Source organism: Lissotriton vulgaris, chromosome 2_1, assembly GCF_964263255.1.
Source record: "Lissotriton vulgaris chromosome 2_1, aLisVul1.2, whole genome shotgun sequence".
NCBI lineage: Eukaryota > Metazoa > Chordata > Amphibia > Caudata > Salamandridae > Lissotriton > Lissotriton vulgaris.
In genome coordinates, this window is record NC_141687.1 from 1,950,067,705 (window position 1) to 1,950,090,722 (window position 23,018).

A 23,018-nucleotide genomic window follows, 5' to 3' on the forward strand; every position below is an offset into this window, starting at 1 on the left:
GTTGACTCACAATGGCACAACTGGTCGGAAGGAGCTATCGACTTCAATGAACTATATGTAAAGTCTATTTTTGATTTAGTCGAACTTTGATTATGTTGTATTTTTATCATTTTGGTCTTATTTTACACAGACAAATATTGGTTATTTTTCTAAAACTGGTGTGGTGCCATTTTGTAGGGCTTTCACTGTATTACTGCTTGTTATGTGCACATGCTTTACACATTGCCTATGAGATAAGCCTGACTGCCCATGCCAAAAGCTACCAAGGGGGTTGTCGGAGATGGCCCTTTTTCCAGGGTTATGCCTAAACCTTTTGCTTCTTCCTCCCATTATTTCCTGACCTGCTGCTGTTGGTTTTAGGACTCTGGGCACTTTATCACTGCTGATCTGTGCTAAAGTACATATGCTATCTGCGTAAATTGTGCTATGGATTGCTATTTCCATGATTGGCATATTTGATTTACTATTCTATTAGAGAAAGGTACCCCCTGTTACTACTTTTGAGGTCTGGGAGAGGGGGAAAGGCCATAAACAATGCAAAAGAAATCTCCCACTCGACCTATAATACTTTAACTATGGCTTAACACAGCTCTGATGGGCCTCTATTCCTATATGAATCAAAACATGCTGCAAAATATAATTTCATGATTTTATTCAGAATGCTCTTTTTAAAGATATAAATTCATTTTTTGCTTTCCTATTTCGTACTTTTCTAGGGACTGTTGTTGTTTAAAATAATTGATTCCCAAGGTCCCTGGTCGACCTTACTTGGGTGCCCTTGTTGTTTTTTAATAAATATAACTAGTGGGCCTGCAGCACTGTTTGTGCCACCAACATGAGTAGCCCTAAAAATGTAACTCAGACTTGCCACTGCAGAGTCTGCGTGCAGTTTGTAACTGCCATGTTGACTTGGCAAGTGCACCCACTTCCCAGGTCCTAACCTTCCCTTTTCTTAATTGTCAGTCGTTCCTAAGGTAGGCCCAAGGTACCCCTGTGGGCAGGGTGCATTGTATGTGAAAGGTAGGACATGCCCTGGTGTGTGGGGCATGTCCTGATAGTGAATTACTGCCAATTTTGTTTTTCACTATTGCAAGGCTACCTGTTCCCATTGGACAAAATAGGGAGTTTGTTTATAACCTCTTGTAAACATAAGTGGCCCTGTGAACAAGGTAGAGAAATAAAGTTGTCACTAGCACCTGAATAAGCCCGGTCTTTATTTTGATTGGTGGGAGGAGATTTCCCTTGCACCTGAATAGGCTCTGTCTGCCTTGGACAATCCTGTCTCTGCCTCCTGCTGGGAAGCTGGGCCCGAGAGGACCAAACTGGTTTAGACTAAGCACAGGCACTCTCTGCCTGAGAGGACAAAGGAATTTAGAGTATAAATATTGGGGCCCAGACCCCAGGTCTTTAGAACTCTTTTGGACCAAGAAGACTGCCAAGAAGAAGAGCTGGAGTACCTGTGAGAAGGTACTACTAATTTGCTGAGTGCTTGTCTGGGATGGCCTGCAGTGGCTGCTTTTGTTTTGGGCAGTGAAAGGACTGGACTGAACTTTCTGCAATCTATTTTTGTGAGTTTCTCCAAGGGCTTGAGGTAGAGCTTTCCCCCTGTTCCAGAAGTCATGAGAACAGCAAAGACTTCAAGTTCTTATGCCCTAAGCACTGTGGACTGTGTGCTTTGTGCTGCAACGGAAGAGAAAGTAACCTGACACTGTCAATGACATTGCTGCTGAGTCTGTAACCTGAAGGCACCGCAGAGGGCACTGCCGCAACACCGAACTGCAACCCAGGTCTCACGACAATGCCTGCTGATGCAGCCACCGAGCCACTGTTCGCACTGCGACCTGTGGGCACCGCACTCCGCATCGCCTCACTTCACAACGCTGCCTTGGTATCCCTGGCACCGCCGCTGCTTGCACCATGGTTTGAGGGCACCGCTCGTAAAGTTACACAACCACCACCCCCATCCCGCACTGACGTAGGTCAGCCGACGACAGCATTACAGCACTGACGACGACGCTGCTTGCACCGTGACCTGCCAGCACCGCGACGAGCACCGCATCACTTCGCGCTGTGACCCTGGTCTCACTGATGACGCCATGTGACTCTGCGACTGAACCGCTGCTCGCACCGCAACCTGGGGGTATCGCATGCCACCCCGCTACATTTCACACCGGAGCACCCGACGCCTGCTGACGCCAGTGCTCCTGACTTCTACCATGAAGAGTTCGATCTGTAACGCATGGATCTTCAAGGGCCTGAAAACTCCTGCACCGACCTCCAGACACAACGCTTGTGGACGCCGTGCTTTTGGAAGCTCAACAAGAGGTCACTGACACCCTGTATTTCTAAAGGTACTGTTTTGCGGGTCTTCCCGACACCATAGCCGGCCCGCGACGCCGTGGTCAGCCAGAACTGTTTCGATTTGTTTGTTCATGACGCCGTGATACCCCAAGTACTGTAATGTGGACTTTTATCGTTTTTGGTCTTGTCTTAAGTATATAAAAATATTGGATATTTTTCTAAACTGGTGTGGTGTCCTTTTTCAGTGCTTACACTGTATTACTGTTGGTTATGTGCAAATGCTTTAAACACTGCCTCTAAGATAATCCTGACTACTCGTGCCAAGCTACCAAGGGAGTGAGCAGGGGTTACTTTAGGAGTGTAACTCCCTTATCCTGACTGTAGGAGAGTAGGGTCTGCAATCCTATGGTCACCCCAGACAGATTTTTGCTTTTTGCTTCACTGGTTTACGACTTTCTCTGGCTGTGGGCCTGCTAATCAGAACCACAGCCTAGTACATTCATGTACTTTAGGTGCATTTACCAATTGGTATTGGGTCACTCTTGTAAGTCCTTGTACAGTGTACCATAGGTACCCAGGGCATAAGTGCACCCAAGGCCTACCAGGGGCTGCAGCATGTATTATGCCACCCCTGGCTGGCCATCTAAACAGACACAACTGGCTGGTAACACAGCTGGGGCAAGGTGGTGTAATCACCCTTTGCTTTAGATATAGTATACCTATATCTAAACCTAAAATGGACACATATACTCCTATAAGTCACTCCTATGGCAGGCCTTAACAATCCTGGAGGCAGAGTGCTTGGCATTATGTGAGATGGTGCTCTAGCATGAGCTGAACCTGTCTGACTGTTATTGCTAACTTTGGCATAGCATTATCAAAACATGTCGAGTAATTTGTGCAACTTATCGTATTTTTCTTAAGAGTCTTGTCATGTGCTTAGCCCTCTGATCTCATAAAGAGTTCAGAGGTGTTTTGTTAGTAATAAATATCTTGTTTATTTTCATAACAACCTATGTGGTGTCCTTTCACTGGGTATTTAAGGGGTTATATGTGGTAAAACAGCTGGCTTCACATGCCAAAAGAGTTTAGCCTAAGACTGCTTTGTCCATGCTACCATTAGGATAGCTGGTCTATAAGGTTGACTTACAACCAATCACCATAAGGGTTGTTTGGACTGATACAAGGTGATCACTAGAACTAGTGAGCATCATATATCAGGCCAACTTCTCACACTGACTAGGAAGAAGGGTCCCTATTCGGACAAAAGTACCTACATCTGCCAACTAGAGACCCCAATTTCTAACAGGGTGAGCAGGGGTTATTTTAGATGTGTAATCCCCTTATCCTGACTAGAGTGGTGGACTCTGCCTGGCTTAGGTGCATACCCTAGTCAACCAGAAAACCCATTTCTAACAGCGGGCATCTACAAATCCCAGAAGTTGCAACTGGCCTATGTTATCTGTGTGGAATGCATTGGCCTTGATATGCTGATTGGTTGGCTGCTACCAATCTCAGCACATTCCATTGTCCTGTGATTTCTGGGTGGGCTGGAACGAATTCCAGAATTTGTTATTGGCCTATGACATCAGATTGAGCTGCAACGAATCCTGAGAACATATCATGCAAGTGGGGCAATCAGTGAAAAGGAGTTTTCAATTTAGTGTAGGTGACTCCAAGATCCCTCGTACGAATGTATTTCCATACTTAGGGATCCTTTTTGATGACCAGCTCAAATGATGTCCCCTATTACAAAAAGAAAAAGCGGATCTGGCCAGGGTTAACTCAGCAATTTTTAATTTTTCATCCACAATAGGGAAGAAAACAACAGGAGCTAAAAGTGTATCAGGCAAAAAGCCTGGCCATAGCTTCATATGGCAGTGAAATTTGGGGATACACTGCTGCAGAAACCCTCCAGATAGCGGAAAATAACTTTTTGAAACGCGTATTATGTGTTCCCTATGGCACATCTAATTTAGCGGTCCACGAGGAACTGGGGGTTCTCTATTTAAGTGATGCCCTTGCTTTGCAACACCTGATCTTCTGGCTAAAATGTTGTTGAACAATGAGCTATTTTTCACCCACCAGATCCTAAGAGAATGCATGTCCCTTGACAACTCGGCTCGTATTTCGTGGCTGAGATATATTAAAAAAAAGCTTTGACGGGTTAGAGCGGGGGGGGGGGGGTGGGGGGGAGTTATTTTCAAACCCCAATGTTATTATAAAGAAGGATGTGGAATCGACCAGGCTAGCCTTTCTGTCACTAAGGAATATGGAAAGGGAAGCCAAAGAGGTGTTGAAACCTAGCGTGCAAACGTATATAATGCTTAAGACAACACCCATGACGGAACCTTATCTCATGGGGTCTCTGTCCACACATGAGAAATTTTTGTTAAGTAGGTTGCGGCTGAACCTTTTTCACCTTTTGCTCGCCAGACCCAAGGATTTTAATAGAGGTCAAGTGTCAGCTCCCTGCGACTGCGACAGACAGTCTCTGCAGGACCCGCTGCACTTCCTGTTTTTATGTAAATTATATGAAATTCCTCGTCAGCGCTTTTCCGTTCCTATTTTAAAACAAATGAATTTTAGACAGGTTCACCCGGCACTTGTGTTCCTGCAATTATTGAAAGAGGACTGTATATTTTTTATAGTAGAATTTTTAAAAGCCACTGTTAAATCCTGGAGTTGTATGGATGTCTATTGATTGTTTCCTCAGGCTTTTTTTTTTAATAATTCTAACTGTGGTATTGGCTGTCATTTCAACTTATGCACCTTCACTGAAATTGTTTTTATGTCTATGTAACTTTTATGGTTTGAAAGCAAAAACGAATAAAGTTTTTCTGATCTGATATCATGCCCTTATGACATGGAGGGCTGCTGCAACAAATCCCAAACCTTGCCATGGGCCTTTGAAATATGTGTGTACTGCAACCAATTCCAGAACATGTCACCGCCTTTGAAATCTGTGTGTACTGCAACCAATTCCAGAACATGTCACCGCCTTTGAAATCTGTGTGTACTGCAACCAATTCCAGAACATGTCACCGCCTTTGAAATCTGTGTGTACTGCAACCAATTCCAGAACATGTCACCGCCTTTGAAATTTGGGTGGGCTGCAATGAATCCCGTAACATTCTACTGGACCATCTATGATACGTGTGTGCTACAACTAATCCAGGAACATGTCACTGGCCTATGGTATTTGGATGGAATGCAGCCAATCCCGGAACACGCCACTGGCCTTTGATCTCTGAGTAGATTGCTGTACTCAAAACTGATCAGTTGAAGGAAATGTGGAAAGCATCAAGATGACACGTGCTGGCTCCAAAAAGGATTAGAAGTTATAATGCTGGTCGTAAGAGTTACATCATTTCTGGATTCTGCTCTCATTTTTTAAGCCCTCCACTGAATTGTCTGAACATTTCGCGAGAGTCCGAAAGCAAAGCGTACTCAATTAAAAGGAATGGATTTAAACATATTCATACTGTGCATCCCCTCCCTTTCCAAGGCCCAAGGTGTGGCGTGTCACTGCGACTGCCAGGCTAATGCAGTCACACCCTGAGATTAAACTATATAGATGAACTCCCCGGCTCCAACCCTGGCCACTGCACGGTAGAAAGAGCACAGGGCAGTGCTCCGCGGCAGACGCACACTCCCTGGGACAATTACAGCGGCTTCTCTTTAATTGTCTGCAGAAGAGGGCCGACTGCAACTCCGAAGCCATGTCAAGAAACACGAACATGCGCTGGCGGCTGCCGCTCGTCTGCTTCATCTGGCAGATTGCCATGATCGTGCTCTTCGGGGTCTTTGTGCGCTATGACATCTCATCCAGTCCAAACTGGGCAAAGACAAACACCCCTGACTATGAAAATGACTTTTACTTCCGATATCCAAGTAAGTCCACGTTTAGCTCTTTATATACCGTGGGGCGGGGTGGGGGGTTGTGATACCCTGGTTGGGTACCCAAATATTTGCAAGCAGGTCTGTGTGTATTTAGAAACCTCTTCATGTCCACACCTAAATGACAGTGACGTTGTGATTTTACCCCAGCACTTTCCTTTCGTTTCTTCGGGCATCATTCCTGCTTGCATATGTTGCACATTGATCTACACAACATTCCAGTACATAAAAGGAGTTTCCGTGACCAGTTTTTCAGTATATCTATATGTCTACTGCTCAAATGTTTCCAATATAACATGGTAAACATGGTAAAAAAACATCTCAAGCTATATAAACTGCCTCAAAATGATTTTTGGGACATGGAGAAATTCAGAGAGAGAGAAAGGTGGATTCATTAGGTAGTGCAGAGAGAAGTGGCAGATCACAAATAAAGATGGGCCAACCCACGAAACCATATAAAACCCGTGGCAAATAACCAACAAGAAATGAAATGACAGGCTGGAGCATAGAGGGGAAAGTCGAGGTGGGACAGGAAGAGAGCAGAAACGAAAGTTAGAGCTTTTAAAGGTGAGAAATATGGGAGTTTCTCGAAGATTGTGAAGTTATTCTTGCGAGGAAGGCTGCAGCAGGAATCTCTCCGGAGAAGGGAAGGGAGAGGTCAAATACACCACCGAAAGAGTGAGCAGATTGTAGTAAGTGAAAAAACGATGGAAGATGAATAAGGACAAATAAGGGAGGGGAGCAGGAAAGAAAAGGCCTCTGTTTAGGGGGGTTATGAGAATGAGTGAGATGGCCTATTAAGAACACGGTCAAATTTGACAGAGTAATGCACTATATGACGTTTGTGAGTATATGATTGACAGGAAAGTCTGGCGGAAGAAACAAGTGAAGCTTGATGGGAGGTGCAGCTGGAGAAAGAAGCAAGCCCAGGGCGCTGGCCTGCTGACACCGTGACAGAGGAGCTTGGAGACAGACATGTTCCCAGATTGGGCCAGTGCACGGGTGCACTTTGTGAGGTCGAAATACCGCTACTGGAAAGGAGTAGCAGTGATATCACAGAGAAAAGAGAGAACACTATAGTGGAGAGATAGACCATGCCAAAAGTATGAGGGTCGTTTTTGACAGGTGTATGTACAAGAGTCAGTGAGTGAGAGCAGAACAGCTTTGTAGAGTGAAGAGTGAGGAGTGAGGGCTGAAAGGAGACGAGAGAATGATGTCCCCTGCGGAATCGATTTCATGAAGCCATTTTCTTCAAACCTAGTCAGATTTCCGAATCAATAGTATCCAGATCTCTGAAGAAGGCATCGGCTTTGGCTGTGCTTTTGTTCGCTGCTTGGAATCTACACATCTGGGCTTTAGTGCAAAACTAAACTCATCTCTGTTCACCGACAAATTCGTAGTTGCCGAGGGGGCTTCTCCCCAAACGCTGGAACGGACAAAGCCATTTTACACACCCTGGTGGGTTTATAAATAAACTCTGATTCACACCAGCAGAATCTCAACAAACATCAGTGTGCAACATGGGCACTTTTACTGTTGCAGAGTGATGTGCGGCATTCACTGACCATGGACATGTGTGTTTAGGGGAAGCATAGCAAGTCATGGAGTCAGTCAATCGCAAGGAGCCATTGTGGGTCTCTGCTTGCAATGCAAGTCAGCAGTGCACACGTTTTAGTAAACCCTGATTACTGACACTTCTGCCCGTCAGTACCTGCACCCGATTGTTGCCCACCACGAAGGTGAATATACTGGCGTCCCATTTGTGATTGATTGATTGATTGATAGGCTTTATTTCGATATAAAAATATCATAAAAGCATGTACAATAAATATAAGGCACAGTATTAAAAACAATCAATTTCCAATTACACAAAAGGAGGGAACAGGAAGAAAAAGGTGTTAAAAACAGTTAAAACAGAATTAAATTGATAATGAAAGCCTTCTTGCACGAATCAACCAGCACCACTTTAAAAATGTTGACACAGTACAAACAATCAAAGTTGATGTGTCAGACATTAAAATATGTAACGCCACTTTATGTTGGCGGGTGCCTAAAAGTCCCATTTGTATAATAATTAATTTCTCTGCAGTAGCTCTAAAAAGGTAATCTGAGGACATCTTGCGATGGGGTGATGTGGCTATACCGACCAAAACCAGAGCCCTGCTCTCCATGGCAGATCTTTGTCCCTCATACTACTCAAGGTTGCATGCCTAGCTTCTTCGTATTGGTGGATGAATATGTGGGTATTAGTGTATCCAGGACCATTCACTCTTGGTCCTATCTTCAGAGAGCATGTTTGCACTGCACATATTTATGCAACGAGAAGTAAACGTTTCTTATTTTATTTTTGGTGACAAGGTTGAGCTGTAGAGTTTTATATTTCGACAGTGCCATCCTGTGCTATCGTCAGCTATTTTAGTGGAATTGTAATTAGTACAGTAACAGTGTAAGAGTATAATGTTCTACTTGTGCACAGTCAATGGGTCTGCCTTGTATTAGTGCTCAGAATTTTTAGTTTTTCTCACTTGCATTTTGGCAGCATGTAAGGATGGGCCTTTTCCCAATTTTCTCACAACACCTATTTCAGTTTAAGGGACTTCTACAAGAATAAGGAAAACAAAATACCGAAAAAAACAGAAAGATTATAATTAATGTAATCTTGTAAAGTATAAAAAGGGAAAACATCTGACTGAAATCATCAAGAAATAAATATGGAAACCATAGAGGTGTTTGCTTCACAATAAGATGCCATATAGGGATCTATGCCACATCCGACCCTTAAGTGGGCTAGGGTTCATGGGGTCCTTGTGTCAAGACAACTTTTTTCATATGTTTTCACAGAACGATTCGCACAGAACGTAAATGCACAGAATATGCAGCATTCTCGCTGCGAGTAGTTTTCCTTGGGGAAAAATTGCAAAGATAAGTCGTAAAACCATCACTATCAACTTGCTATTATAATTAGTTTTACAGGATACTCGAGTGTAGGCTATAATTATATGGTTGCATTATTATATTGGTAGCACAAACAATCCAATAAATAGCAATTGTTGTGAAAATACGTAGGAACAATTTCAACTTTATTTGGGTCATAGACCATAAAAGTCAAAGATCAGAAAGAAAAATATAGTAGATAAGCCTAGTTGCAAACATATTTAGTACTCAAAATCGTGTCTAAAATACATGTAAAGCAAATACACAAAGGCGACCCATAGGTCTGTATGTACAGATGGACACCCAAAGATGCACAAATTATGCTCCTGGGAACCTGTTCAGAATAATGCCTGAACAGGTAATACGGCTATGTGTCCAAATCTGAGCGTTATGTGCAGGGAAAACGTGTTGGGGGACATATTATCAAGAACGGTGTTAAAAATATCGCCGGCAGAAAACTATTGGAGAATTCCAATAGAAGTCCATGTTCACACCAGAGCATGGACTTCTGTTGGAATTCTGAAGGGCATATTATCAAGCCCATTATCGCTGCTTTAGCGGCAGTTTTCTGCCGCAAAACCGGCGATAATTTTTAACGCCGTTCTCGATAATATGCCCTACAGTGCTTTAAGAATCTTACCTTATTATCTCACTTAGGAAAATATTAAAGCGATACCCTTAGGCAGACATCAATGAAAGGCAAATATATTTAAAGGTCTGTGTGACTTAAGTTCTTAAGTTTCAACAAGCAATGTGTTTCTCAATACCTATTTAGTATTTAATTTATCTGGATCCACCCAGAAACAATGGAAGGGTTGCTAAAATATGTTATGTTGCAATTGTGCATGTTTTGCCTCTGGCTCTTTCAGCCTTTGCATGTGTCACTGGTGCGTCAGATCTTAGATTCCCACTTCACGGTTTTGGTACAGTCTGCTTTCAGTGTGAAACGTGACCAGTACAAGTTTCCATCCTTTTCTTGCTGCACAATTAGAACTCATTTTATGATTACTGAAATTCACCCAACACTAATGGTAATTGCTCAGTGACTTGAGCACCCTCAGATCTGTAGAGGTGTAAGCACCGCCTGGAAATTTGTGCATAAGCTCACATAGTTCTCTGATGTCAATCAAGTAAGTGGCATACTGCCACCTTCTTCCAGTCAGCCTCCCTTAATCCTTAATAATATGAAGAGCTGGGATGCATGCCAGCCATGCATCCCAGCTCTTCATATGATTAAGGATAACTGTTAATAATTCTCATCAAGTTTTATATCACATATTAACAATGTATACAAAAATATTTAAAAATAAATACGTCAGGCTTTACACCCTAACACTGGATAGTGTGCCCGCGCATGTACACACTCATACTAGCAAATATTCAAATTGCATCACGCAAAAACAAGACTGCCCCATGCCTTCGTTTGTGATACAGGTGGGAGTTCTCTATGGGCTAATCAATTTTTCGCTCAATTTGGACATCCTCTGGTTCCCAAATTGTCATTAAAAGCTGCGGTAAATTACACACCAATCAATCATACACTAGCAGTTTACAACATTTCTGTCACATGCAGCTCTTTAGTCGAATGTCACCGGTATCCTAAATTAGAAAATATTTAGTCAAAAATTATTTTGACCTCTCGCACTCAAAACTTCTCATTCAGACATCCTAAAATATCATGTATCCCATTTGTCGTACCTTTTGGCAAACCAAGCAAGCAAGTGCGAGCCCAGGTTTATCACCTGTTGCATGAATCAAAACAGTGTATTCCATATAAATATAGAAGCAGACCCATTCTTTCGATGCTGTGTAACATGCTTTAACTACCTAACATCAAAGGGTTCTTCCTGACTCTTATCAGTAAGGCTGAGCCCAATGATCAAAAAACAACAACCAAAATGCCAATATTGATCAATCTTTCCTCAATTATTTGTTGGGGCACAAATGAATGACTCAATGTGACCCAGAAATGTACTTTATCATATTTAAAAACAACTTTCTTTTCTTTTTTTCAACAACTGTATGATTTTAAATATAAATCATTAGAAATACCACGACCACAACTTAAAGAGACACTTATAAAACAACATCACCAATTTACAATAGAAATTCCCAAAATGCCTAAAACGTTTGAAACATGCAACATTAAATGACACATTTTACACGTAATCAAAGACAAAGACAATACACTCAAAACATAAAATTCACATGACAAACAAGCCCAGACAGGTATAACATTATTTGCAGTTTTTTCAACCTTTGTTTTTTATGCAAAACTCAAACAGTATACTGTTTACTAAAACTCCTTAAACTGTTTGAAAATTGATTAAACTCAATTCACATCAATATATCTGCATTTGAAAACAGGGATAATCACTTTCTCAAAAGCCTTTATTCGAGTTCTTGGACTGGTAAATTACAATTTCTTTGTTGGCCAGATGGACGCTGTCATGTGTGTTGGACATGCAAATCTCAGTAAACGCAGTTCAAACAGTGGCGGCGTCCTTTACTTTAAGCCCGACAATCTTAGCTGCAGCCATGTGTTCCTATGATATGCCAACAAAGAAATTATAAGTTACCAGTCCAAGAACCAAAATCATAAAAGAATGATTGAAGCAATGGACATCCCATCGGATATAAAACATCGAAGATGGTGTCTGATTTGGTGTGTAACAGATGAGATCGGCCGATCTTGAACAATAGCTTTTGGTCCTGAAGAGAATCCCAAGATTGGAAAGCGGGGTTCGAAACGCGTCAACTGTGGTTTTTCCAAACTGTTTTATAGAAAGTGATTATCCCTAACTGTTTACAAATGCAGGAATATTGATGTGAATTGCGTTCAATCAATTTTCAAACAGTTTAAGACGTTTTTGTAAACAGTACACTGTTTGAGTCTTGCCCGAAATACAAGGTTGAAAAAACTGCAAATAATGTTATTCCTGTCTGGGCTTGTTTGTCATGTGAATTTTATGTTTTGAGCGTATTGTCTTTGTCATCGAGTATCTGTAAAAGGTGCCATTTAATGTTGTATGTTTCAAAAGTTTTGGGCATTTTTGGAACTTCTATTATAAATTGGTGATGTTGTATTATAAGTGTCTCAATAGGTTGTGGTTGTGGTGTTTGTAATGATTTATCTTAAAAATCGTACAGTTGTTGAAAAAAAGAAAACAACCTTTTTCTAAAATATAATAAAGTACATTAAAACAGAGGTTTCTGGGTCACATTGAGTCATCCACTTGTGCCCCAACAAAAAATTGTGGAAAGATTGATCAGTTTTGGCATTTTGGTTGTTGTTTTTTGTGTAATATGCTTTAGCAGCAGTCAAAGTGAGATGGATTGCCTCATCTGGGGGACAGAGATTGTCCATCCTCGCAACCTTCTCCTCTGTGGCTTTTAAGTACCAACTCAACTCTCTGAGAACCCCAGCTATATTCTGTATACAGAAGCCCCTGGTAACCACCTTAAAAGAGTCCCATTCTACACCTTTGTAATTGACGTAGCATGATGACTTGTAAAGTAGTTGGTAATATGCACGCGCTGAGCCTCACGGATGGCAGCATCATCTAATGTACATTGCGGAGGATGTGGCGCACCCCATTTGATGTCTACAAAATGGGCCATGTGGTCAGAGATCACTCATCCTAGATAATCAGAAAACACCACCCAAGAGATAAGCTCTGGGGAGGAGAAAAAGCAGTCTAGTCAGACTTAGAGGTAATGTGGGGCCAAGTAATGAGAAATTAGATGCAGGTCACAGTTATGAGTTCTCGGTGCATCTAGGACGGGCCACTGCTGGGTCCACAGTGCAACATTTTGTGAATGCTGATGGGCTGGGACATCAAGAAGTAGAGGGTGAGAACTATCCAGGGTGAGATCTGGGACGCTATTGAAGTATCGCTTAATATCCATGGGATTCCCACCCATTGCCCTAGGAACCCGGATAATGTAGCCCAAAAGCCCCCTTCTCAGAGTTTGGTGTAGATATACAATCTAAATGAACTGATTGACCATCTAGTTGACCTTATGCAAATGCATATCTACCTTCCCTATTAGTCTCAGCTTAGAGACATTGAAAGGGTGAGCCTGGATAGATCCATAGTAAGGCTTCCCGTGCATAAGAGGAGTATATTGTACCATACAATGGCCCTGCCAGAGCTTACTGAGCTACTGCATTCTACATCAATGAGATGAATCTCTTGCAAGAAACGGATATACGCCTGCTGTTGTTTGATGCATTTCTATGTGGAATATCGACATTGCGCAGAGCGCAGTCCCTGCACATTCAGGGTCAAGAATCTACTGCTACTGTGACAATCCTTGTTGTCTTTGCCAGTAGGGTAAACAGACTAACACCCCACCCTCCAACCCATCCGCCCCTTGTATGTGTTCCTATGTGAAATTGTGTAATGCTCGTGCAGACAGGGAATAACAATGGGGTATAAAAAATAACAATCTAACAAAAACCAGAGCCTGACTTCAAAAACGGCATGTCCAAACATGTGTACTGAAAGCACACACTAAAAATAGATAAAAGTAACAACTCACAGTGTAGTGATGAAACTTGAAGAGTGAGAGGTGGCCAGCAGATCTGCTCATTATATCATGCTACATGTGTATAAGTTAATATAGTACAATATACTCAACAGGGTATATTCTGTAGGCTTGTGAATCTTGGGATTTGGAGTATAATAGGAATGTTTGCGGCGTAAAAATAGAGCCGCACAAAAGTCACCTATGACGCTAACCCGCAGAGGTCATCTTGTCATCACTTGAGGCTGAATTTGTGACTGCGTTTTAAGAGCGATTTCAATACATACCATTCTGATACATGAATTGATTCATGAGGTGCATCAATATTTGCACTAGAAGATTTTACTGTTTTAATTCCCGATTTCTTACGTATGTATATAAAGAAATGTTTCTTGTAACGCTTCCAAATAAGTGTTGCTTGTCTTTAGTTGACATACTCGGATGGCACCTTCAGGTGAAATCATCCGCTCCTGTTGATGTCTAGTCAGTGGACACCTTGATTTGATCTCCTACTAAAGATATCGAATTTGAAACTCCAGAAGTAGATCATCCCAAAAAAATGGGGATTTAATTCAGGGGACTTTGAGGAGATCTTTTGCATTTTTGAGCCCTCCTAGGCATCTTATTACTTGTGGGTACCATCCACCTGCAATACTTTTTCAGGCCTATGCAACCAGGCAACGAAGTCAGCTATTAAATAACATTAAGAATGTGACTATGATAAAACAAATTTCTTGAGACATTTGGATGGCTCATCATATGTTACATGACAACGAGGATCAATAAAAGAACGTGCTAATCCTGTAGTGGCTGGTGATCTTTGAAAGTGGTGGAACGTAATACAGGCCCCAAATTCCTGTGAGCACATGTAGCAAGGGAGTCCAACTTCTTCTAAGACGGTTCTCCCCCTGAGAACATTTTGAAAACAAAGGGGCAACATAGTGGATTTTAAAGCACAATTTTCACATGAATTTTGAAAAAAGGCCATGAGCTCTGAATAGGCTCTCATTCAATATTTACACACGTTTCTAGTATGCCAAGCCAATGCAGCCTGACACTCCTCATGAGTTGACACATTTGTTGTTCAAAATATGCTATGGGTGACCCTCATATATCGATATGTAAAGAATTACTTTGATTGTTTTAGTGACAATTCATTGTCACGAAATTGAATCCATTTTGAATAAAGTGAACAATAATGTACATTTGAAATAAATAGCAGACATGTTAGGCACATGTAATATAAAAAAAACAAATTGTTAGGCAAGAGGAAATTTAAGTTACGCTGGATTAATATTGCATAATTCCCAGCATTTTATATTAGAAATTGTTTTGAGAAATGCCTAAAATTATATTGTCAAGTTGCACAGTTGTTTCTGTGACAATATTTGCATACTATGTTCATAAGATCATGTCCCGTGCTGAGGAAATCTGCAGAGCCCACTCTTCCTGCAGTGGCTGCATTGTGAAGCCTGTCGTCTTTATGAAAGAGGAGGTATACAGGATTTATTGATGTCTGCCAACTTTAGTCATTTCTGCCTTACATCATTTCAAAGAGTGGCTGTGGGGGCCATTTAAAGGCAGCGATCTTGTACAATATTAGCCTCCATGAATGGCTATAAAATGTCAACATGCCTCTCGTTAGGGGTACAGAATTCTGATTTTATGAACAACAAGAAGGCTAATGCTGTCCTACTCATATTGGCCCTCCCACACCCTCAACCTTTAACCTCCATGGCCAGCCTAGATGTTACATGACCTCACTGGCCTCTGGGCATCCAAGTTTTTTGATGTTCCATGGAATAAATAGACATATGACATGTATGTTACCTAGATACTTAACTGCTGTTTTAATTACTGTATTGTTTGTGATAATAACAGCATTGTAACATAATTTAATTGTCATGTACCTTGTTACTTATATAAATGTCGCATAATATTAGCCTTTGTGTCTTTAATAAAATAGTGTTTTCCTGCCCAATACATGGGTAAACTTTTCATTTTCTCACACATGCTTTTTGACATAAGCAAGTCGAGCATTTATAAGGGATTTGTATAGTCCCGAAATTGAATGAATTTGGATTTAAGTGAAAAGGTATGTACAGGTTGGGCAGATGAAGAGTGACTCACGTCTCAGAAATTTCTCAATGCATATTTAGATTTTAATTTCCACAGCCCTGATGCAATAGAATTTCTGAAAACATGCCATGTTATATTTTTTGCCTCGTGCTCTTCCACCATTCTATGTGTCATCTGTGCCCCGGGCACTACATTTTAATTTCATCCTTTGCACAATCTGATCTTTGTTTCCTCCGTCCTCTCAGCTATGTAGCCCTAATAGGAATGTTAGACATATTAACATGGTTTGCTCTGAAAGTAGATAAATACAGGTTTACAGAATGTAAAGCCATTCTCTCAATTACACAATGCACACTCCACACACTGACATGCGAACTCTCAAATCTGTAGAAGTCCCTGTGCAGCCTGGGAAAGTGCCTCCACTTTAATTCCCTCCCCCTACTTTGCAAACCTTCGAAGTCATACCTAAATCACAATTAACACAAATACCCTAATCACTGCTAGATCTAGAGCCAACTTTGGATTTTGTTTTGGGGATACTGAGTTAGCACAAATCTCGAATTCCAGTCAGCATCCCCGCACTAAAATATGGAAGCTACAAGTTGTGTCTCTCGAATGTGGAATAACCACGCACACCTCAGAATTACAGAACATTTTCTGTGCTTTTATTCCGGATGCTGTGGGACAAATCTGCTCACAGTTTTCTGTTTGGCAGTTGGTGTAAGGCCTGAGGTTATGATAGGTTAGGCAGGGTAAAGTCATTTAGGAGGAGTGTCGTGCACAGTCCCAAGGAGCTGCAGGGGTCATGCAGGAGTAGTTAATGCCCCTTCCCTCAGCCTCTGTTCCTGTCCCAGCTGTTTCACGCAGTACACATCCACACCAGATGAAACTGGGCGCTACGGTGTCTCTGGGCCTAAAATTACCGGATCTGGAATTTCTTGACCCAGAATTACTGGGTCCAGAATTTGTGGACCCTGCAATTCTGTACTTAGAGAAACCAGGGCCCTTATTTATATGGCCTTGCGTCAGTTTTGCGCCGCCGTGCGTCACTTTTTGTGACGCACCAGCGGCGTACAAAATGCGCCTGGTTGCGCCTTATTTAAAAAGTGACGCATCTAGGTAGATGCGTCACTTTTTAAACCCCTGCACCACATTATACCTGCGTCAGGTATAATGTATGCAGAGGGGGCGTTCCCCCGCAAAAAGCCTCGTAATAGTGACGCAGTGAAATCTGAGATTTCACTGCGTCACTTTTAGGATGCTGTTGCGTCAAAATCTGGCGCCTGCCTCACAGCAGGTGTAAGACTTACGCAAGCCCTTTCACATGGGGCTTTCCCCATGTGAAAGGATGCATTGCTGGAGTTGCGTCACTTTTGTGACACACTCCAGCAATGCATCACTTTTGCGCTTACAGATGCGTCAGAAATACTGACGTATCTGTAAGTCCTTGCGACATGATGCGTCATACATTAAATATGAAGCATCATTGGTGTCGCAAGGAGTGCGCAGTGAAAAGTGACGCATCGCTGTTTTCACGCAGCGATGCGTCACTTTTCATAAATGAGGCCCCAGGACCAGAAACACTGTGCTACTCATGAGAGCGAGTGATGGCTTCCACCTGGAGTAAATGCACCAGGTGGAATACCGCCGCTCAAAATTAAGAGTTTTTCTGGGCACTTCATCATTTGGGGACTGAGCACATATCACGTCACAGTGTGGTTCACAAGCCAACAAATTATTAATTGACGAAGTTTAATTTTCTAAACCGTTTTCTGAAAGCCCTATAAAACAGTAACAAATAGTTGCCGCTTGAGACTTATGAGGAGGTGAATTCTGGTTGCGGTGTCTTTACATGGGCTCCCGAACTGGTTCTCATAGTGCGTTGAAATTTCCTTTCAGGATAATATAAAGCCATTTTAACAGCCAGGTAGCTGGGTCCAGAAAGAAAAAGTGAGTTTGGAACATCTAGAGAATGTGGAGGGGTTATTGAAAATGTTGAAGCTGCACTCAGCGAGTCCTCTCTGACTACACTTCAAACACTCGCATTGCCGCCTATCCATTTCTGTTTGTATGCAGAAAGATCAGAACACAGGCCTGCAAACAGCATCAGAGGACTTATTTAGAGGAGAGCAGTTTCATGACATCTGCCTAAAAGCGATCCTCTTTCCTTTTCATACCCTTGCACCTGTTCCTTTTGACGCGTTTTTGTAGAGTCGCTGTAGCTGCCATCAAGAACCCCTAAAGTGACAGAATGGACTCCAGGAGAAATAGCATCAGAGTGAATGCCATACTTATGAAAGCGCCTCCAACACTAAGGCCCTTATTTATGAGGCCTTGCGTCAGTTTTGCACCGCCGGTGCGTCAATTTTTGTGACGCACCAGCGGTGTAAAAAATGCGCCTTGTTGCGCCATATTTAAAAAGTGACGCATCTAGGTAGATGTGTCACTTTTTAAACCCCTGCGCCACATTATACCTGCGTCAGGTATAATGTATGCAGAGGGGGCATTCCCTCTCAAAAAGCCTCGTATTAGTGACGCAATGAAATCTATGAGATTTCACTGCATCACTTTTAGGATGCTGTTGAATCAAAATCTTGCGCCTGCCTCACAACAGGCATAAGACTGACGCAAGCCATTTCACAAGGGGCTTTCCCCATGTGAAAGGACGCATTGCTGGAGTTTCGTCACTTTTGTGACACACTCCGGCAATGCGTCACTTTTGCGCTTACAGATACGTCAGAAATACTGACGTATCTGTAAGTCCTTGCGACATGATGCGTCATACATTAAATATGACGCAGCATTGGTGTCGCAAGGAGTGCGCAGTGAAAAGTGACGCATCGCTGTTTTCACGCAGCGATGCGTCACTTTTCATAAATGAGGCCCAAAGAATCCTGCGGCCTTGTTTTTTACGAGTCAGCCATGGCTGTCTCAGAAAAATCAATTTAATGGCCCTCATAGGCTTGGAGAAATTAATCAGCATCTAAGGAACCTAAATTATTATTTTTTACAAAAGTATGTTTATCCATTTTCTGTTTTCTGACAGTGGTAACACACGCAGCCACAACATGGGGCAAATTACCACTTTAGTAGCATTTTGTCAATTTAACAGTCATGTACCCTCCCACCAGCCACAGTACAGTGAAAATGTCAGCCAGGATCCGCATGCCCTTAAGTCTTGTTTTTGTCCTCCACCAGTTCCAAGCTACAATATCTTATTCAACTGCCCCATACTTTATGGAATTTACATGGGCTCCCCCTACTCTTGTAGGTAACCCTCTCTGCCTCCATATACATATTCATACAATTTTTCCATTCATTCAACATAAGAAAAGACCAATGTACTGCATCAAGGGAAATGAAGACTTGAGGCTCTAACCAATCTACTACTTTAGCTAGCCAATTATGTGTTTGTCTAAGGTTATGCCAAACCTAACTGTCATGGCATAAAACCCAATTATTCCTTGGGTATTTAGTACATAATAGCTCTTAAGAGACACATTGCTAGGTTTGTAGAGAGCACCTTGGTTTCTACATTTAACTAGGAGATCAGTCGATACAAGCCACACAGTTTTTTTGTCTTTCCCTCCCTGCATAGCAGGTTTATGATTGTGTGCTGGAGGTGCACTGGCAATTTTCTCCTCTCTTTCACTTCTGTAAAAAGCCTTAGACTCCCGACCCGCAAAACCTTCATGAATTCCTACAGGAACCTGTTAGGCCATGGGGTCTTTCAGATTTAACCCTAGTTATGGCCCCCAGTACTTTGTCTAGTGTTATTTCCTTATCCAGGTCTTTCTTATCTCCCTCCAGTACAGTACGAAGATTAATTTGGTCCAGATATTACTGGATTTGCTGATCACTCTTTTGGGGGTGTGCCTCATGTAATTTTGTATACTATTTGGCAAATTCTGCTGCAATACTGTTGTGTGATTAGAGGATTATGTACTTGAGGGAGTCAAGGCACGGACACCTGAATGAGCATGTAATGTAATGAAATTATTCTTGAACTTTAAAATTGTCATGTAATGAATGTAGTTTCTTCTTTATTCTATTTTTGTTTTATGTTCCTTATTATTTTATTATAAGAATGGGGATGTGCTGTGTTGCTACTTAAAGCATTGCTTACAAACTGGGGGGAGATGTATGTTGGAATTGGTATGATGGTAATAGGAATGTACTGGTCACTTGAAGCGGCCGGTGCAGAGAAGCTGGAAGGACCACTACGAGCTCCAGACAATAAGTTAGTAAATACACTTCTTGCCTATGTGTTTTTGTACTTATCAAATACGTATTTCTGTGCTTTGTACCTGTCCTGTGAGTCAATGATTTGTCTAATCACCTCAGCTCTTCCTCATTCCTATTAAGTCATGCCAGTAGCTTACCTGCTTTAGTTCCTATTTCGTACAACCTTCTCTGCTTTACTGGCATCTGTTTCTTTGCCTCAACTTCCGCCAGATTTCTATACTGTGTTTTCAATAGTGTTACTTGTCTATGTGCTCTTCTAGCATCACTCCCATTGGTCTTTCCATCAGTGTTTTTTGTTGTTCCAGTCCCTCTATTTCTGCTATCCCCCTTTTTTTTTGCAATTACATTTTATACATTACCCCTGGAAACCTTCTGAATGCCTCCCATGATGTCTCCACAGCTTCCACTGTGCCTTTTTGTTTGTTTTAGAAACAATTCAGTTTATATTTTTAATTCTGTCAGTATCTCAGGGTCTTTCAACTGCCACAAATTTAACCTCCATGTGAGTCCCTTTTTTCCTACATTTGCTTGCCACCATGACACCATAGGAGGAGAGTGATCTGATAGACATCTCAACAGTTATTCGCTGAAATTATGAAAATGAAGACAAGGGGGGATCCCCACGCCGAGGAATCCATCGAGAAAGGGGATTGCAGCTCCGGGCTGCAGATGAAAAGCCCAGTGCTCCTGGAAAGCAGAAACCAAGAGCTTTCCAGGCGCTTCAGCAACCAAAGCCACAAATCCAGCCAATCACAAGCCAGACAGTCATTTCACCTTTATTGCACAGACATGCCAACTTCTAGAAGTGGCACCTTCACACTAGACACATTAACGCCGCACACATCATCGTGCAGCATTTAATCACACGAGTCTGCACATACCAAACTCGACCCTCACTCCCCACACATCAGGAACTACCATGGACACATACATTCCGCATGCATTCCTATGGGAGGGTAGGCCAACCTCACCCAACGCACGCACTTTACACTGGGACACAGTGGCAAAGTGTGCAGAAGCCAAAAATAACTAACACCAAGTCACATACCAAAGCAAAAAGTTTTAGGGGTGAGCCTGCCAGAAGGGCAAGTCTAACAGTAGCTATTTTGTCTAAAGCATTCTTTAGCAACCTCAAAAGAGCATACACACTCATCAATGCTGTCTAGGCGCCACAACCTCCCCTAACACCTACATACCTGTTGTCAGGGTCAGCCCATTTACGGTTTATTTGAATGGGAATGTTCTTCTTGATCGGGTAACGAGGTGTATCCCACGTATGCAAGTGTGTTGTATTGGCCTCTCCTCAAGAACTTACACTCTGTACCTTGAGAAGGACTTTGTCTGGCTTGAGTCTATGGGTATATTGTAGAATTATATCTATTTTGACCTTAATCCTTAGACCGTTTAAATTCCTTGTTAGAGCCTTCTCCTCTCCCTCACCCTCCCTTCTCATTTGCACCATTCTTGTATGTTTGTATTTCTTTTAATGGGCATCCTGAATCATTAATTACACCCTCTACTCTAGCAAGTGGCATTTACCACACAATCCCCTTGCAACATTTGACCTTGTTTCCCCTCCCCCAAATCCCCCTACCCTACCCCATCACAGACCCATGTAGATAACAAATAAAACAAATCCGTTCCCATGTGCTGTTAGAAGAGGTCTGTAGCCCATCATGCCCTTTACTTATATCTACTCTGTTAGAACTGGGGGTCTCTAGTTGGCAGAGGTAGGTACCACTGTCCAAATAGGGACCCTTTCTTCTAGTCAGGGTAAGGAGGCAACACTCTTAGATAACATCTGCTCACCACCTGGGTAGCTTGGCATGAGCAGTCAGGGCTTATCGAAGGCAATGTGTAAAGTATTTGTACCCACACTCACAGTAACACAGTGAAAACACCACAAACTGACTTCACAACAGTTTAGAAAAATAAAGGTATTTAATCTAAACTACACAAGACCAAAACAACAAAAATCCAACATACACAATTTAGGAATATGGTTTCAAAAGAGTTCTTAAGGTTGTGTTAAAATAATCCACAGTTGCGTCACGTTTTAGCCAACAGTACCTTTAGATGTGACAAAAGTTCCAAATGAAAGCTGTAGCGTTGACAAACAAGCGATGCGTCACTCCTGAGACCCTGGGATGGTGATGCGACAACCCCGCTCGATGTAGCGGGTGTGTTGCGGTGACACCGGTCTGTATGGGGAGGGATGTGATACCTTGCGTTGATTCCGGTATACAGGTTTTGATGGAAGTGGCTCGCAAAAGGTACGAAGCGACGATCTCCGGGGCGGCGAAGATCTCCGGTGCGATGACGATGCATGGTTCAGCGGCGATCTGCTCCTCTCGCGGCCCCTTGATGCGATGGCTCTGCAACGATTCTCGCAGCGATGTAATGCGGTCCGCAAGCAAGCAGTACGACGATCTCAGCCAGTGGCGACCGTCTCTGCGACGATATTCGCAGCGATGGTATCTTCCTGCACCGGACTGGTGCGTCCCGCAAACGAAGGATGCGATGACTCTGGCAGAAGCAACAGGTGCTGCAACGATCTCAGCCTTTTTAGCGGCGGTAATTTCCCCGCACTGACGGGGATGCGCTCCGCAAGCGAGCGATGCGTGAAAACTTGCAGAAAGTCTTTAAAATCTTGGTTTCCAGCTTCCCAACACAGGTACAACTTCCAGAGGCACCACAACTGGCCCAAGCACTCTAGGAAGGACAGAACTCGCTCAGTAGAGTTCAGGGTAGCTGGGGGTGAAGTCCTTTTGTTCCTGGGATTTCTTAACAGGGAGCCTGCTCTTCTCAGGTCCTAGGAGATTCCTTCAAGCAAGGGGACACAGCACAAATCAAAGTACTTCCCTTCTCATTGGCAGCAAAGCAACTGCAGGTCAGTCCAGCAAAGCAACTGCAGACCAGTCTTCCTTTTTCAGTCTTCCAGCTTTCTCCTTGTCAGAGGTTCCTTCTTGATTCCAGGATGATCTAATTTTCTATAGGCAGGGGTCCTGTACTTACACCCCTAAAAGTCT

At 42.6% G+C, this 23,018-nt stretch overlaps 1 protein-coding gene across 1 annotated transcript in view; it reads left to right on the forward strand.

Annotated features, from left to right (window-relative positions):
• The first annotated feature begins 5,897 nt into the window (after positions 1-5,897).
• RHCG (Rh family C glycoprotein) overlaps positions 5,898-23,018 on the forward strand; it is a 381,077-nt gene continuing 363,956 nt past the window's right edge. Inside the window, exon 1 of the mRNA XM_086958133.1 lies at positions 5,898-6,195. Within this exon, the coding sequence (XP_086814259.1) occupies positions 6,024-6,195 (172 nt within the window). The 5' untranslated portion in view covers positions 5,898-6,023. The remainder of the gene's footprint in view (positions 6,196-23,018) is intronic.